The sequence below is a fragment of the Mytilus edulis genome, chromosome 6, assembly GCF_963676685.1.
Source record: "Mytilus edulis chromosome 6, xbMytEdul2.2, whole genome shotgun sequence".
In the NCBI taxonomy this organism is placed as follows: Eukaryota; Metazoa; Mollusca; class Bivalvia; order Mytilida; family Mytilidae; genus Mytilus; species Mytilus edulis.
Window position 1 is genome coordinate 68,628,294 of NC_092349.1, and position 17,869 is coordinate 68,646,162.

The 17,869-nt window shown below is 31.2% G+C and overlaps 1 protein-coding gene across 1 annotated transcript in view; it reads right to left on the reverse strand.

Annotated features, from left to right (window-relative positions):
- Window positions 1–1,282: 1,282 nt before the first annotated feature.
- LOC139528242 (proline dehydrogenase 1, mitochondrial-like) overlaps window positions 1,283–17,869 on the reverse strand; it is a 34,612-nt gene continuing 18,025 nt past the window's right edge. Inside the window, exons 4-13 of the mRNA XM_071324127.1 lie at window positions 14,719–14,865; window positions 10,781–10,845; window positions 9,688–9,872; window positions 8,950–9,031; window positions 8,553–8,645; window positions 6,180–6,326; window positions 5,248–5,343; window positions 4,056–4,240; window positions 2,872–2,960; window positions 1,283–1,584 (exon numbers count right to left, since the gene is read on the reverse strand). Coding sequence (XP_071180228.1) covers window positions 1,379–1,584; window positions 2,872–2,960; window positions 4,056–4,240; window positions 5,248–5,343; window positions 6,180–6,326; window positions 8,553–8,645; window positions 8,950–9,031; window positions 9,688–9,872; window positions 10,781–10,845; window positions 14,719–14,865 — 1,295 coding nt within the window. The 3' untranslated portion in view covers window positions 1,283–1,378. The remainder of the gene's footprint in view (window positions 1,585–2,871; window positions 2,961–4,055; window positions 4,241–5,247; window positions 5,344–6,179; window positions 6,327–8,552; window positions 8,646–8,949; window positions 9,032–9,687; window positions 9,873–10,780; window positions 10,846–14,718; window positions 14,866–17,869) is intronic.

Genomic DNA, 17,869 nt, shown 5'->3' on the forward strand with positions numbered 1-17,869 from the left:
TCAATCTTACAGTGTACTTAAATACATATAAGATGTATTATTAAAAGCAATCATATTTCTTCTAAAACTACATGTTTCACAAATTCAGACACCAGTATTTTAGATACAATCAGTGAGTTGATTTTTTTCTCCTTAGAAAATGATCATAATCATTGAAGCCCAACTACAATAAAACCTGGGTAAAACGATAACATGCTCTAAGGATATTCTATAAATACTCTTTTCTAATTCAACACATACTTTTATCTGAACAAAATATTTCAATTTATGAAATGGTCTGGTTTAGATGTTCAAAGGAGTAAGTTCGGTAAGTGCCATATTTGGCCCCAATTATAAAGTTCATGGTTACAAGACAATAATTGTTTTAAGTTGCCTTAAAGACATGTGAGAAAGTTAAACAGAGCTGTTTTTGTCGAAGTTTAATTCTAACATGTTGATTGTTACATCCCAAAAAGGTCAAGATAAGGGATTTTGGTGAAATTTGACAAAATCAGCTGGATTTCAACCAAATAAAGGACCAGGAAACATAGAGCGCAGGCGTCGACAAACTTAATACTCAAATAAGACATGTAAAATGTCTTCACAAACATTATTTTAAAAGATCTTTGTTGTCGACATATGCGCTCTATATTTCCTGTCAAGTAATCTTTGGAAATTTACCCATTTTCATTGATTTTTTCGTGAAAAATCAATATGAGTACAACTTGTGACGTCATAATGAAACGCAGAAACGTAAAATTTTCAACAGAATGGCTTATATCCTATCTAGTCAATGTATTAGCTATAATTTATCGTGATATTGGTCAATAAATCCGAATTTGAAATTTATGCTAAAAAAGGGGGCCATTTTAGGACCTTATCGAACATACTCCTTTCTGTGTACAATAATAATCCACATTTTAAGATTTTCATTGAGTGTACAAAAATAAACATTCTACATAAACAGATAAAAAATGAAAATATCACAGACATTTTAACAACATTATCATCTGAGTATTCTACGAGATTCAGTTTTGACAACTTGGCCTGTTACTGTGGATTCATTTTAATTTGTTGGATACCAAGGGCTTAGGTGAAATTAAATATCAAAGAATAACATATTTTCTATAAGCTTGTATGCAGACTTCAGCAAAACCCTGAAATCAAATATCCACATACATGTAAGTTTTTCTTAATCCATTAAAATTGGAACCCACGAAAATAAATAAATCAGCAGTATTAAAAATTTAACAAAACTTGTTGCTACAAATTTTGATGAAAATTCATCAAAGTATATTTCAAGTTTTGTTTTTTGCAAAGAAACAGTTCGTTGAAATATCTGTAATACACAGATTCCGTAGAAATTAATTCGGTTTTCAGAGTTCGAGATTTGTGACATTCATCCAACAGTAGAGTTCTCTAACGGGTTATATCTCAGTTGGCCTGCTTTTACTCTTCTTTTTAGTTCTTTCCACAAAAGAGATTTTTCTTTCTGAACTTTTTTAAGAATTCCTTTATTTTCCATTGCTCTGCGAGACAAATATGGCAGGACTTCTTCTACAGGACCATAGGGCACATATTTGTACACAGAATAGCCAGCTTGACCTAATCAAAACAAAAATAGAATGTTAACATGATGAAATATTTCTTATAGCAAATGCTTTTAGCGCATATGGCAAAAGGTGAATAAAGAAAAAAAAATACATACTGCATTCTGAAGATGATTCATGAGTGCCAGAAAACTACTGTGTTTTTTCTGATGTTGTTCCCATGATCTTCAAACTGTTTTGCTTCTTAAATAATTTAGACATTATATGGTACATCTAAAGTTGTACCATATAAAGTCAATCTTGAAGTGGGAATATATAAACAGTGGACAAGTTTGTTTTTTTTTTAAATGTAAACTACTGCTGAACTTACCTATAAGTCAATTCTTTGTCATACTGAACAACTACATGTGTAAAGTTAACAATATTGTTATGAACAAAATATCATTTATGTTGCCTTCATGGTATATCTGGTATATTGATGTGCTATGTAAATCTGCCAAAGGGATTTCATTTTTATATTTTCCTATTTACTTTGTATTTTGTTTTGAATTCGTTGGTATCAATTTTTTTATGGTTCAAGAATTTTCAATTTCAATGGTATCTAGATCTTATATCATGGTTCTCATCTACTTAAAAGTAACTAAGAATTTTTATCTTGTTTAATACTGTATTCAGGTTTTCCCCCTATCAATGAAAGGAGTAGGTCCGGTAAGGGCTGTTTTTGGTCTAAAATTTCAGGTCCATCTGACGAAACATTTTGGACACTTTTTTAACACTCAAGTGTCTATTTCAATTGATTCAATTAGTTTATATGAAAGATGTTAACTAATTTAGTCATTAAAAACGCCCCAACTCAAGCTTAAATAATAAAAAAATCAATCAAGTATGCCAAAAAACGTCACTTCTCAGATGGTTATTGTCAAAAATGAAAGTGGCTGCATCCGTGTTCATCCTCAACCTTTTTTTATGGTATGTATTATCATCAAATGCAACTTACATTTCAATATAAAGAATGAACACAAATGCGGCCACTTTCATTAAAGACGGAAACCGTCTAAAATTTAACTATAATGCTAAAATTGTGAAGATTTCAGTAATTTAGCATGACTTAATGATACTAGTACCCGATTTATGTCCATTGTATTGTCAAAAACAGCCCATACTTATGTAGCATAAGCATTCTACTTTCCAATAAATAGCTAAAAGTATACATTTTAACAATTTTTAAAAACTGCTATATTTTGGGGCCAAAAAGGGGTCTTACTGAACCTCCTCCTTTACCTAAATACTATGTTAACACATAACATGTACTGTTACACTCTGAATTATATAAGATACTCACCTAACGGAAAGCTGATTTGATCACACATGCCTAACAGCTGCCCAAAACAGATTAGTCTATCAGATTTCTTGATATCATGTCTATCCATTCTACAAAACAAATATCATACATTTAAAAGAGTAAATCAGGACACAACACTTCATCGGAATAAGGGTAGCTTAGTTGCTGAGTGGTCTGTAGAGTTTATACCACTTTCTGTTTTGAATTTTCCTGAGAGTATGGTCATTTTGAGATTATACTTTTTTGTATCACTAGCCTGTCTTAAGGTTATGAGTTTGGTCCCCGAACATAGCCGGTGTGCTGAAATTCAACCTTAAATGATTAGGATTGTCAGTTTTTCTATCGAAGGTCAGTAGTTCTCTCCAGGAACTTCAGATTTTTTCCATAATTAAAACTGACGACCATGATATAGATAAGAGAGCTGAAAGTAGTGTTAAATTGATCATGGGAATGGAGGTATTATATATTTCAGATCGACATGTTTCTGCATTCCTGATTCCTCATCAGGATAAATACACTGAGTATTATTTTATTTGAAGTACTTATGTCAGGTACTTCAAATATGATGTCACAACACAATTCATAATGGTTTCTAAAGATAGTAAATTTTATCAACAATCTATGTAAAATGTAAAAATTAAATTAAAAAAAACTTCTGTTGTAATAATTTTAAGACCAGAATTCTTGTGTTGCAGTGCTATTAATGCATACCTCCACTTATAATTCAAAGTATTGGAAAAACATACCTCCACTTATAATTCAAAGTATTGGAAAAACATACCTCCACTTATAATTCAAAGTATTGGAAAACAGAAAGTAGATATCCAACAGATCCAATAGACAAACACATATAATAACTCATCACTTTTGAAAGTCATTCTAATCAGTAATACTTGAGAAAAGTGTGATGAAAATTTTAAACTTTATTCAACAAAATGAAATATATGCACCACACTCCAAGATTTCGTGGGAGTTTCATAGTTGAAAGCTGTAAAGTGACCTATAAATAGTTATTAACCTGTACAATTAGGCCTGGTAGAGAGTTGACTCATGGGCAATCTCACACACTTTCTTATTTTTATATTTATATGATAAGAGACAGATTTTTACCCTAGATGGCAAGACTACTTCCACATATGATTCCAGTGGTTTAAAAGATTAAAGTTTTATGTCAATAAACATACCCTTCTACAGCAAATCTAACAGTATCTTCATTATGACTAGCCACCATTACAGCTATTTGTCCCAACGGTCTTTGTTTTATCTGGTAGAAGACTTCCTCCAGACAGGCATGATACATGTCTGTTGTAGCATGGTAATCAGCATTTATTGGATCTTCATAACCTACAGAGGCAGCTCTTTCTCTCTCCTATCAAAATTAACATAGCAACTTACATTTGTTTAACTTTTGTAAATGGCAATGGCCTCAAAATGTTAAAATAAATGCAGTATTGATTTTAAAACTTTCAAAAAACTAAGTGTGTTTGAAACTTAAAAAAAACTAAGTCTATCAAAAAACAGACATAATTTTTTTTTTTCTTTGTTCCTTTACTTTTTTGGTCCATAGCAACTACCATAAAAATCCAAATAATGAAATATCCAGCATATTTGTATTTGTTTGGTTATTTTTTATCTACTCAAGTTTTAGATTTTAATTATGTAAGGCATTTACTCAATATTTTTCCATAGTAAATATAAAGTCCTGAACATGATTTTCTAAGGGGACAGGAGAATTTGGAAAATGAATAACTTGGCAAAAAGTGAAAACAAATTACTTTGCACAACCAGGATGAAAAGGGTATTCTTCAGTAAAAAAAAAATGTAGGGTAGTCGAGGATACAAATGTGTACAAAAAAATGGGAAAATAAATAATATGCAGCACAGCTGCACAAAAATAATATATAAAGCAAGAATGTGTCCCTAGTACACGGATGCCCCACTCGCACTATCATTTTCTATGTTCAGTGGACCGAGAAATTGGGATTACAACTCTAATTTGGCATTAAAATTACAAAGATCATATCATAGGGAACATGTGTTCCAAGTTTGAAGTCGATTGGACTTCAACTTCATCAAAAACTACCTTGACCAAAAACTTTAACCTGAAGCAGGACAGACAGACGAACGGACGAACAGACCAGAAATTTGGCAGAAAACATAATGCCCCTCTACTATCGTAGGTGGGACATAAAAATCTGTCCTTGATATCAAATAGTCTTCTCCTTACCAAGTATTTCAATGTAAAACATTCAAAATTTTTGTAAAAGAGAAATGTAAACCACATAGATTCAACATTCATTTTAAAGTCAAATGTATTCATTCAGTTTTCCCTTGTAATTGTTTTCCCTACAAATGTTTTGTATAAAAATACTGTACCTGTTCCATGTATGCTCCTCTAACAAGTTTGGCTCCAAATTGAAAATTTTCTCTCCTTGATAAATCTAAATCTACTTTTAAATTGGTCAATGAACTCTGTAAAGAAAAAGGAAAATATTATCCATGTTTAAAAATGCTACATATTAGTTAAAATCAGAAAATTTTACAATACACAAGAATTGTACTTTGGTATTCAACTTTCATCCTGAAACTCAATTAAAGATTGGGACCTATTATCTCCAGATATCATCACTAAGAAGCGATTTATAGAACCAGCTAAGCTATTCACAGAAATTTTAATTGGTTCCAAGTTGTCAGTAATTTAACTTTACACAAACATAAAGTCAAAATGTCCAAGGACAGGACATCATACACAATCAATAACAAGATCAAGACAATAATATTGCTGAAAATTCAATCAAGGCGTACTTAAATCAAAGCATGGGAGCGCTGAAAGTCAGCTTCTCTCTACTGATTTTATTTTTTAAAAGTCTAGTTTTCCATAGTTATGTAATTGAATAATACCTGATAGAAGAGTATATTGATAAAGTTCACATGAATAAGGTCATCATTGAAAGTCTTTTCAGAACAGGCTATAGACAATTGATATTTAAGTTGAATGTTTGCTATCTTGTTATGTGTGCAAGTGTACTTCATATTTTAATCAAATACATGATCAAATCCTGAATAGTCGGATCGGAAATAGTTCCCCAAAAAATGACACCAGTAAAATTATTATGAGAAACAGGTCATTTGTAATTAAACACATTCTCAATCTGTAACATATTATTATGCACTTGTGAACCAAACATTTCATGAATAAGTTCAGACACACAAAAAAAGATGAATTGTTTGATTTCAATACAATGAAAGGCCAGACTGATGGACATGGTATTCCCTAGTATCTTAATGGAAGGAGCATACAATAATACCTTTAAATAAGTCTGATATGTATTGAAGACTATGGCTTTCTCCTTGTTAAATTTTCTCATCATTTCTATAACTATACGACTTATAGCTGGCTGGAAATAGGTTTGTTCAGCATCAACCATCACTCTCACATCTTTTTCTTTTGCATACTGTAAATATTTAAATGTGATTCATAAAGAAATCGTTTTTACCATTCAATAACTTTCCATAGTATAATTCACAAGACAATTCCTAAATGTATCTTAGAAATTTAGACATATTTTAAATAAAGTGCCTATATGGCCAAGCATTGGTTGCCCATGTAAAACCCCACTACATTCTGTATGTGCCTTTTCTAGTAAGGAGCCTGTAATTAAGTGGTTGTCAATTATTGCTGTATATCATATTTGTCTTGTTTTATATATGTTGTGTACAAGTTATCATTTTGTACAAATTATAATTTGTACAAAAATATTGTACAAATTATAATTTGTATTTTGACTTTGTACAAATTGTAATTTGTACAAAAAGTGCTTGTACAAATTACAATTTGTACAAAAATGGACAAAAAATCACTTATAACTTGTACAATAATTTATCCTATGGATTTTGGTGAAAAAAGCATTGATACACATTATTCAATTGCTATTAAATGACCACATAGTACACCAAAGTTACAAATTTCAAAAGTAGTTTTTTTATCATTCGTTTGAGAAGGTGATCTAGTGATTTATGGAATCAGGTATTGCAAACCATCTTTTGACTCTCAAATCGATGATGACCTGTTTTACAGGCATTTTAACTGCTTCACATAGCGAACGTTGAAAATAAGGAACCGTTGCTGTAAATAAACATTTGTATTTCACTGCTTCAGTTAGACTTTTAGACAAATAAATATCCAGAAAGAAAGCAAGATTAAACCCCCCATTTGGTTAGGAATATAACTATGCTAAAGTTAGGAATATGTCAGTTGTTTTTCTGCCGTTTTTTTATCAATGTTTTTTTTTCAACAAGGATCTTTGTTTTATAAATATCTATGACTGTGCATAAAACTTAACGGAAATCAGTTGAGACAATCTAAACTTTAAAACCAACATAAAACTTATGCAGAACAGACAGACGGACTTTTATTTTATAAGAAAGCTAGTTGTTGTAGTATTATAAAATCATCTGACCCAATGACATTGAACCATCAATCTTTTCACAAAATAAAGTGAAGCGGAATAAGTCATGTAACTCCAATTTTTTTATGTACCAATTACAAATATATAAATTTTCACTTGATTAAAGAAAGATTTGACTGTTTTCATGGAATTTATGAAATAACAAATAAGTGGCAACAAATCTTTTGAGATCCTTTTCACGATCATCAAAATGCTGTACACGATCTTTCTAAATTTCACAAATATAATCGTTTTTGCAAAGTTTCTGAATAAAAAAAATCCTCAAAAAAACGATAAGAACTAATCAAGTAGTACTATTAAATGAATTTGTTTAAGAAAAAGAAGTTTATGTATTAAAAATTTGAAAAAAAATCTTAGTTGTTTACTTTTTTTTTTTCTCTCAAAAATTTCGAAGATCAATCTGCCTTTTGTAGTTGTGTAAAAAGGTGTATTTTGTTAATAAGGTTTAGTGTGTGGTCAGTTAATTACAATTAAATTGTGTGAATCAATGCATTTTTCACTAAAATTCACATTTAAAACTGTTGTACAAGTTATAAGTGAATTTTGGTCACATTTTGTACAAATTGTAATTTGTACAGACAGGTTTTGTACAAATTATAATTTGTACAAAGTCAAAATACAAATTATAATTTGTACAATATTTTTGTACAAATTATAATTTGTACAAAATGATAACTTGTACATAACATATAAATTAGTGTACAAAATTTCTCGTTTTAATTGTTTTACATTTGTTATTTTGGGCCTTTTATAGCTTGCTTTGTGTATGAGTTTTGCTCATTGTTGAAGGATGTATAGTGACTTATAGTTGCTTACCTTCTATGTCATTTGTTCTCTGGAAGAGAGCTGTTACATTAGCAATCATACCACATCTTCTTATTTTAAAAACACACAAAATATCTTCCTCTCTATTAATCTGATTGAATGGAGCAAAGTGGCAAGTGGGCAAAAATGGTGGCAAACAAAAAGTGGGGTTCCCACAAATAAATGATCATAAATGTGACCTTAAGATTGCTCAAAATGTCCAACAGACATTTTGATTTTACAAATACTATCTATCATGTTCAGGACTAATGCATATGCTTACAACCACTTCATTGAACTCTGGTGGATATATTTGCAATCATACCACATCTCAATTTTTTTTATATTGGTAATGAATTGAATTGATTGAAACAGTAAGAACAATATAACTATACATGTCTAAGTTACCTCCACTATAGTGTTTAATCTTTTCAACATGTTTTTCAACTGTTCATCTTCCTCTTCTGTTAAACCTTCCATCATTTGTTCTGGTATTCCTGTCTAAAATAATTATGGCATTTAGTTTTGTTACATTTATATTTGTAATATCGTTTTTTGTGGATTAATATGATAAAAAATTTCAAAGTTAAAAAGTTTAAAGGGGCATAACTCCATGCAATTAAATTTAATAATAAATTCCTGTTGATATGCAAATACATCTCTGAAACTATTCTTAATAAAGGTGAGTTGGATAATTTCAAATTTAATATTCATTCTTCCTATTCTAGCCATTATCAACAGAAAGATACCTCCTTTAGATTCTGCTGGAAGTGATCTGCATCAGTAACAATAATAGGTAACTAACCTCTTTATTAGGGACGATCAGTAATTTACACAATTGTAGGTTTTCTTCTAGCAGATTATCCCAGTCCCATAAGTCTACTTCACTGAAAAATAGAGTTGTACATAAATTACACATAGGGCAATAAATTATGAAAAAAGGGGAAAATAAATGTATGTAACTTCAAAATAAACCATTACTAGAATTTATACTTTTTTTTATTACCTTTTTATAAAATTTTTCTTCCATTTATAGGTATTCACAAGGGTAGTTTAAATACACAATGATGTTATGCAATATATTTTTGTAAAACTGTTGGATAAATTAGATAATTAGTCATTGCAGAAAGTATCCAGTTCTAACTGTAATATTTGTCAACAGACATCTTAATTATGAAACCAGTAATACAGACTGTTTTGTATTTTCCTTCCAATAAAGATTCTTCTCAATACAATTAAACAAATAGAGGACAAACAAATTGCAGTTTGACATTCTGCTATTTAATCATGAAAAATTATATATTTGCAAATTCTGAATATAATTTCAAATATAGCTTGTCCCCAAATAGAAGGGCAAAGGACCGTTCCATGCCATTGGGATTAGTTTTTTTTGTGGAATCCAGGATTTGACCTTATCAGGACTCTGGAATTAATGATTAATTTTTGGTGCCCCCGGGGAAAAATGATTATTTTTTTCCAGGAATTCAGGATGACATCCCCTCCAACAGCCCCTCACATACATTATGGCACAAAAAAAACGTACCCATCCTGTGATATATCCAGTATAGAGAACCATCTTTTAGTTTGATCCCTAGATATGGGTACACCCATAACATCTAATGTTTTCTGGAACTCTTCCTGACGGAACTTCTTTAAAAGTATATCTCCTTCCCCAGCGAACTTCTCAAAAAGTTTTCTAGTTATAACCAATAATTCTGATAACTGAAGCTGTAGAAATAACATATTCTATTAATTATAACATGTACTGACATGAAATATCACAGTATGCATAGGGTGTCATCTCTTAGCTTGTTTGTTTTCCTTGTGTACATTAAATTCAGAAATTTATCAATTTTGCTTTGTTTTATTTACATAAATACAGCTACAGTATCAGGTTCACAATTAAGAAAACTCACATTGTCAATTTCAGTAGTGAATTACCTCCTCAAAATTTTGGCAATTGCATGTATTAAGATCTCACATTATTATACCAGTAATCAGATTATAAATTAATGCAGGCATTAAATTTTGCCCTATTCCACACATTTCTTTTCATATAAGAGACTTCAATAGGTCATAAAAGGACATTTACCAAAATTCAAGTAAATTCTAGTTTTTCTTTTTTTCTTTAATTTGAGACCCAAATAATACAAATGCAAATATAAGTTTAAAGTCCTAGTCAGCTTTTCCTGCTATTTAAAAAAAAATGAATATCTTCTAACAATAATTTTAGCTTACTGTTGAACTTATTGCGATGTTTTTATTAATGCAAAAAATGGGACAAAGTTATAATCGCATTAATTCAAACTTTGCATAAATTTTTTTTTATGAATTAAGCAGGATTTTTCTCAATATCGCAAAACATAAAATCGCATTTTAGTCTTAAATGACAAAATTGCAATATAATTTCTGAATTTACAAACGCTCTTCTGACTTATAGTATCAATTTTAAATTCTAGATTTTTTTTAATTTCACCTTAGTACATCCTTAATTTCATAAGAGTATTTTCTATTCTTTGTGAAGATATGTTAAAAAGCAATAAATTGTTATTTGAATTTCTTGAAGGTTTCACATATAAAGTTTGGACTATCTCAATATTGCGTATATCTGGTCTATGACAATAAAATAAGTTTACCAAGAATTGAGGTCTTCCCAAAGCTGTCAGTTTGATGGCAACAAATCCTGTACTTTTAGTTGAACCTGAAGAAAAAAATGTCTGGTAATAAAAATATAAACATACAAAATTTGGTATAACATATAACATGCAAGACTTCATCTTTTAAAATTGTCACAGCAACATATTTCATTTTTTGTCTTTCTTCTCCATCAAATTAAAAAGATAATATCATAGGGAACATGTGTACTAAGTTTCAAGTTTACTTCAACTTCATCAAAAACTATCAAAAACTTTAACCTGATGCAAGTGAGACGGACAAACAAACAAATGAACGGACAGATGAATGGACAGATGAACGGACAGATGAATGGACAGATGAATGGACAGATGAACGGACAGATGAATGGACAGATGAATGGACAGATGAATGGACAGATGAATGGACAGATGAACGGACAGATGAATGGACAGATGAATGGACAGATGAATGGACAGATGAATGGACAGATGAATGGACAGATGAATGGACAGATGAATGGACAGATGAACGGACAGATGAATGGACAGATGAATGGACAGATGAACGGACAGATGAATGGACAGATGAATGGACAGATGAATGGACAGATGAATGGACAGATGAACGGACAGATGAATGGACAGATGAATGGACAGATGAACGGACAGATGAACGAACAGATGCACAGACCAAAAAACATAATGCTCCTGTACTATTGTAGGTGGGAGCATAAAAACTTGTATTTCGTTCATTTTTATGCCCCATTTATGGGCATTATTTTTTCTTGTCTGTGCGTCTGCCCATCCGTCTGTTCGTTTGTCTGTTTGTCTGTCTGTTCATCCTTCTGTCCCGCTTCGGGTTAAAGTTTTGGTTAAAGTTTTTGGTAGAGGTAGTTTTTGATGAAGTTGAAGTCCAATCAACTTGAAACTTAGTACACATGTTCCCTGTGATATGATCTTTCTAATTTTAATGCCAAATTAGAGATTTTCATTCATCTTCACAGTCCACTGAACATAGCAAATGATAGTGCAGATGGGGCATCCGTGTACTGGGGACACATTCTTGTTTAGTATATAAATTAGGCCTATAGTTTTCTCATTTGAATTGTTTTACATTTGTAATTTTTGGGCCTTTTATAGCTGACTTTGCAGTACAGGCTTTGTTGATTGTTGAAGGCCGTACAGTGACTTACAGAACTTTGTTCATTTCTGTGTCATTTGGTCTCATGTTGAGAGTTGTATCATTGGCAATTATACTGAATATTCTTTTTTATATCCAAATACAAGAATTTCATATCTAGCAAAAGCAAGACAGAATGTTGTTACAGTTTAAATCATTCTCTTTTATAATACTGAACTACAAAACTTGTCTTGAAGAATTGCTCATCTAAATCAATTAAGTAGATTAAGAAATGAATACATATTCAATCATAGCTTGAAAGAAATAGAAAATGTCAAGCTGATAAAATATATCCTTATAAAATATTAGCAAGACTATGGCATGCAATACTACGAGGCAAATGTACTGATAATTTACTAATTATAATGATAATCAATTGGCCGTTTCAGAATCTAAAGCATCATGGGTAATTTCATTGTTCGTACCCCAAAATGAAAATAACGTCACGTCATTGGTTAAATTTCCATTGTTTATGGCATTTTTAACCAATCAGGACGTTTTGATGTTTACTTTTGAAAATATTACCCAGCATGCATTAGATTCTGAAACGGCGAATTGTACTGGCGTATCCTATGATAAGCACAAAATCAATGTCAATAAAAATGTTTTTTGAATCAATGTCTGAAGATCTTTTCTTCTCTCTTTCCATTAGTCATATTGATTGCAGTAACTAAGGTTAAAAGCAATGTAAAAATAATAATATCTAATAATACCAACAAGACACAAGCCTTTGCCATATGTAAAGGTGAAACTAGCTGCTACGTCTGTTAACATTCACATACCTAGGACAGGCAGATAATATTAATATTTCTTGATAATATATCAAATCTTTTTACATTGCTTTTAAAGCAGATTGGAAATAAACAGTAAACTGTTAAATATAAACAAGAATGTGTCCATTGTACAAGGATGCCCCATTCACATTATCTTCTATGTTCCGAGGAGCATGAAATTGGGGTCAAAACTCTAATTTGGCATTAAAATTAGAAAGACCATATCATAGGGAACATGTGTTCAAAGTTTCAAGTTCCTTTGACTTCAACTTCATTAAAAACTACCTTGACCAAAAAAGCAGGATGGACGCACACACGCACGGACCAAAAACCATAATGTTCCCAAGTCGGACATAAAAAAAAACACCAAAGCACGACTATATGACATAACTTATGTTACCTATCACAGTTACTGCCCCAAAAACACCTATAAACCTAACATACCTGATACAGCGTCCACACATTGAAGGAATATGTTCATGTTTAACATACCTGATACAGCGTCCACACATTGAAGGAATATGTTCATATACCTGATACAGCGTCCACACATTGAAGGAATATGTTCATGTTTCCTGATACAGCGTCCACACATTGAAGGAATATGTTCATGTTTAACATACCTGATACAGTGTCCACACATTGAAGGAATATGTTCATATACCTGATACAGCGTCCACACATTGAAGGAATATGTTCATATACCTGATACAGCGTCCACACATTGAAGGAATATGTTCATATACCTGATACAGCGTCCATACATTGAAGGAATATGTTCATGTTTAACATACCTGATACAGCGTCCACACATTGAAGGAATATGTTCATGTTTAACATACCTGATACAGCGTCCACACATTGAAGGAATATGTTCATATACCTGATACAGCGTCCACACATTGAAGGAATATGTTCATATACCTGATACAGCGTCCACACATTGAAGGAATATGTTCATATACCTGATACAGCGTCCACACATTGAAGGAATATGTTCATATACCTGATACAGCGTCCACACATTGAAGGAATATGTTCATATACCTGATACAGCGTCCACACATTGAAGGAATATGTTCATATACCTGATACAGCGTCCACACATTGAAGGCATATGTTCATGTTTGACATACCTGATACAGCGTCCACACATTGAAGGAATATGTTCATGTTTAACATACCTGATACAGCGTCCACACATTGAAGGAATATGTTCATATACCTGATACAGCGTCCACACATTGAAGGAATATGTTCATATACCTGATACAGCGTCCACACATTGAAGGAATATGTTCATATACCTGATACAGCGTCCACACATTGAAGGAATATGTTCATATACCTGATACAGCGTCCACACATTGAAGGAATATGTTCATGTTTAACATACCTGATACAGCGTCCACACATTGAAGGAATATGTTCATGTTTAACATACCTGATACAGCGTCCACACATTGAAGGAATATGTTCATGTTTAACATACCTGATACAGCGTCCACACATTGAAGGAATATGTTCATGTTCAACATACCTGATACAGTGTCCACACATTGAAGGAATATGTTCATATACCTGATACAGCGTCCACACATTGAAGGAATATGTTCATGTTTAACATACCTGATACAGCGTCCACACATTGAAGGAATATGTTCATGTTTAACATACCTGATACAGCGTCCACACATTGAAGGAATATGTTCATGTTCAACATACCTGATACAGTGTCCACACATTGAAGGAATATGTTCATATACCTGATACAGCGTCCACACATTGAAGGAATATGTTCATGTTTAACATACCTGATACAGTGTCCACACATTGAAGGAATATGTTCATATACCTGATACAGCGTCCACATATTGAAGGAATATGTTCATATACCTGATACAGCGTCCACACATTGAAGGAATATGTTCATATACCTGATACAGCGTCCACACATTGAAGGAATATGTTCATGTTTAACATACCTGATACAGCGTCCACACATTGAAGGAATATGTTCATGTTCTCATCACACTTGGCCTCATCGTCATAGAAATAGGTCCTGGCACTTACAACATTCTCACGTCTATCTAAAAACTCTTCATGTGCAGCAAATCTCTGTTGTTCTGGGTCTGAAAATATACAGTTAAATGTTTGTCAATTTATAAAAATCCAAAAATGTATGTTAAATCAGCATTCACTTTCAATTAAGCATGGAAGTAATATTTAGACCATATTACTTCCATGAATTAAGTAAACAAAATGGGGAAAAGCTGAAGCAAAAATTTTAATTTCCAAAGAGCTGAAATTCTTCAAACATGCTCTTTCAAGAGAGATCAAGAGATAAAAATCTTCTAAACATGTCAGTTATAGATAATGTGATAGAATTTGTGTTAGTTCTAATTTTTTAATTTTTTACTCTTTGTTTTGAATATATATGTATACATATTTTGGTTGTTATAAAATAAAATTAGAATTCTCTGTGCAACTATTCCCAAATATTTATTTTTAAAGAACAATGCTGTTGTAAGTCACTGTAATTGCAAATTTGTAAGATTTATGACTAGTTTCTGTACACCATACATAAGCATGATTTAAAAACTTTGATGGTATTACTGTTCAACTGGTCAGAAATATTGACCAACTGCTGTAGAAAAAATGCAGTCAAGTTATCAAAGTGCAAAGTGATAAAGTAATGCATACTTACGCTTCATTTCATTAGGAAAATGTGGCTAAATATTTCTATACATATTGATATTATAAAGAGTCATTCAAAAGTTGAGAGGTCGTCATTTTTGAGCTGCTTTTAACTATTTTATAAGCCCAAAGCATCCCATAAATTGCCTACTCAGCATGTTTCTAAAATAATAATGCAGAAAAATAGTAAAAAAATATAAGTGTGCACCCTTCAGTCAGGTCTTAGTACATGTAGTAGTTACCTTCTAATCTATTAATGAAGTAATATTATGATATGAATGTAGTAATATTTAAAAGTGCAATTACATGATGGAAACCAAAACCACAGGAGAAAACCATTATCACTGCACATCACAGGGAATGAGGGTTAATTCACAACAGTATTCAGGAATATAGAAATTTGACTATCTTGTTTAATACTATAGTTAAAGTGACAATGATAGACAATATTTGACTGAAACTATCCTGTTACTACAGTTACTGCTATCCTGTTACTACAGTTACTGCTATCCTGTTACTATGGTTACTGCTATCCTGTTACTATGGTTACTGCTATCCTGTTACTATGGTTACTGCTATCCTGTTACTATGGTGAAAGTAGCAGGATAGACAAAAATTGACTGAAACTTCTATCCTGTTACTATGCACAGTTACTATGGTGAAAGTAATAGGATAGACAATATTGACTAAAATTTCTATCCCCTTTCTATTGTTACTGCTAGTCTATCCTGTTAAAAATGTACTATGGTAAAAATAATAGGATAGACAATAATTGACTGAAACTTCTATCCTGTTCCTATGGTTACTGCTATCCTGTTACTATGGTTAAAGTGGCAGGATAGACAAAATTTGACTGAAATGTCTTAAATATAATATAAATTACCATTAAAAAAACAAATTACACCATGAATTGTTTGAACTCATTTCAAAGGTCACAACTTCTTTATTTTTGCAATTTAGTACACACAAAATGTAAAAAGTCTTCTATTAGTTACAGAATAGAGCATATTTTGGTGATATATCATAAAAGTATGTTCCTGTTATCAACATCAAATTGATAGCAGTATGACAATATGTGAAAGAATTACTTCATGTTGGGTATATTAGAAAGAGGGAGAAAAATATGTATTATGATGAATTGCAGGTGCCTTAGACTTACGTTGTGGATGGTCACCTTTATAACCTTTGAAAAACAATTTTTATAGGTTTTTTTCTGTAAAACATGGAATATATATATATGATTACAATAATGAATAATTTTTATGTTCCGTGCTTGATGAAAATTCAGAAATGGGATTTTTTATCAATAAAATCTTTGATCTTGACTTTTAAATCAGCGACCAATTTTTGTCAAAAATTAAAGCAAAGTTAAGTTATTTAAGGCTAGGTCAGTCATAAATCTTCAATGACATGATGATAATTGATTGTAATTGTGGGAATTAGGACCTTTTCTAAAAATTATAATTTTTTTACTTCATTTAATACTTAATATTTCAAAATAGGTTGTGATGTAATAATGTAAAAGATTACTTTGAATTTGGGGGTGGGAATGGGAAATTCCCCTCCCATTTTTTGACGTAAAAAAGTTATTTAACACAATAACTGAACATAAAACATGACATGCATTTCAGCAAAAAGTTATATAGAACCTACTTAATCATAGTTATTTAGACACTAACAGTTAATACTATGTATACAATATACATACTGTTCTACAGAGTACAGTATAAATTCAGAAATTATTTTGTGCATTTATTATTGTGATTTTGTCATTTTAGACTAAAATGCTATTTTAATTTTTTGCGATATTGAGAAAAATCCTGTTTAAATTCATATAAAAAATTTCAAAATGCGAGTTTAAATTATTGCAATTATAACCCTGTTGCATTTTTTGCAATAATAAAACTGAATTTCCAATAATGAAGATCTTACTTGTACAATGTAGATCTGACAGACAAAAATAAGGTCATGTGACACTTCAAGATCGGAAGGGGAGATAACTAAAATAGTATGTCCCAGCATCAAGAAACATAAGAGGTGCTCGAGATAATCATTATCACTTACATTTTTCAGCTTTTCCTTGATTGCCAGGAATTCTTATATAATGTACATATTTTTTACTTTGCAATACAATGAATTTAATACACCAATTGCCTAATTACAGCCTATGCTGCGGACTCATTATAATTTGTTGGATACCAATTTTCGTGGATTTCGTGTGAACAGGTGAACCACGAAATTAAATTTTCAATGAATAACAAACTTTCTATAGGCTTAAATGTTGATTGTATCAAAACCATGAAATTAAATCTCTACAAAAATGCAAGTTATTCTTAATCCACAAAAATTGGTATCCAAAAAAATAAACAAATCCACAATTTTTCTCAATATATTTACCCCAACGTTAACACATAAATCAAATAAACATAAAAATATTAT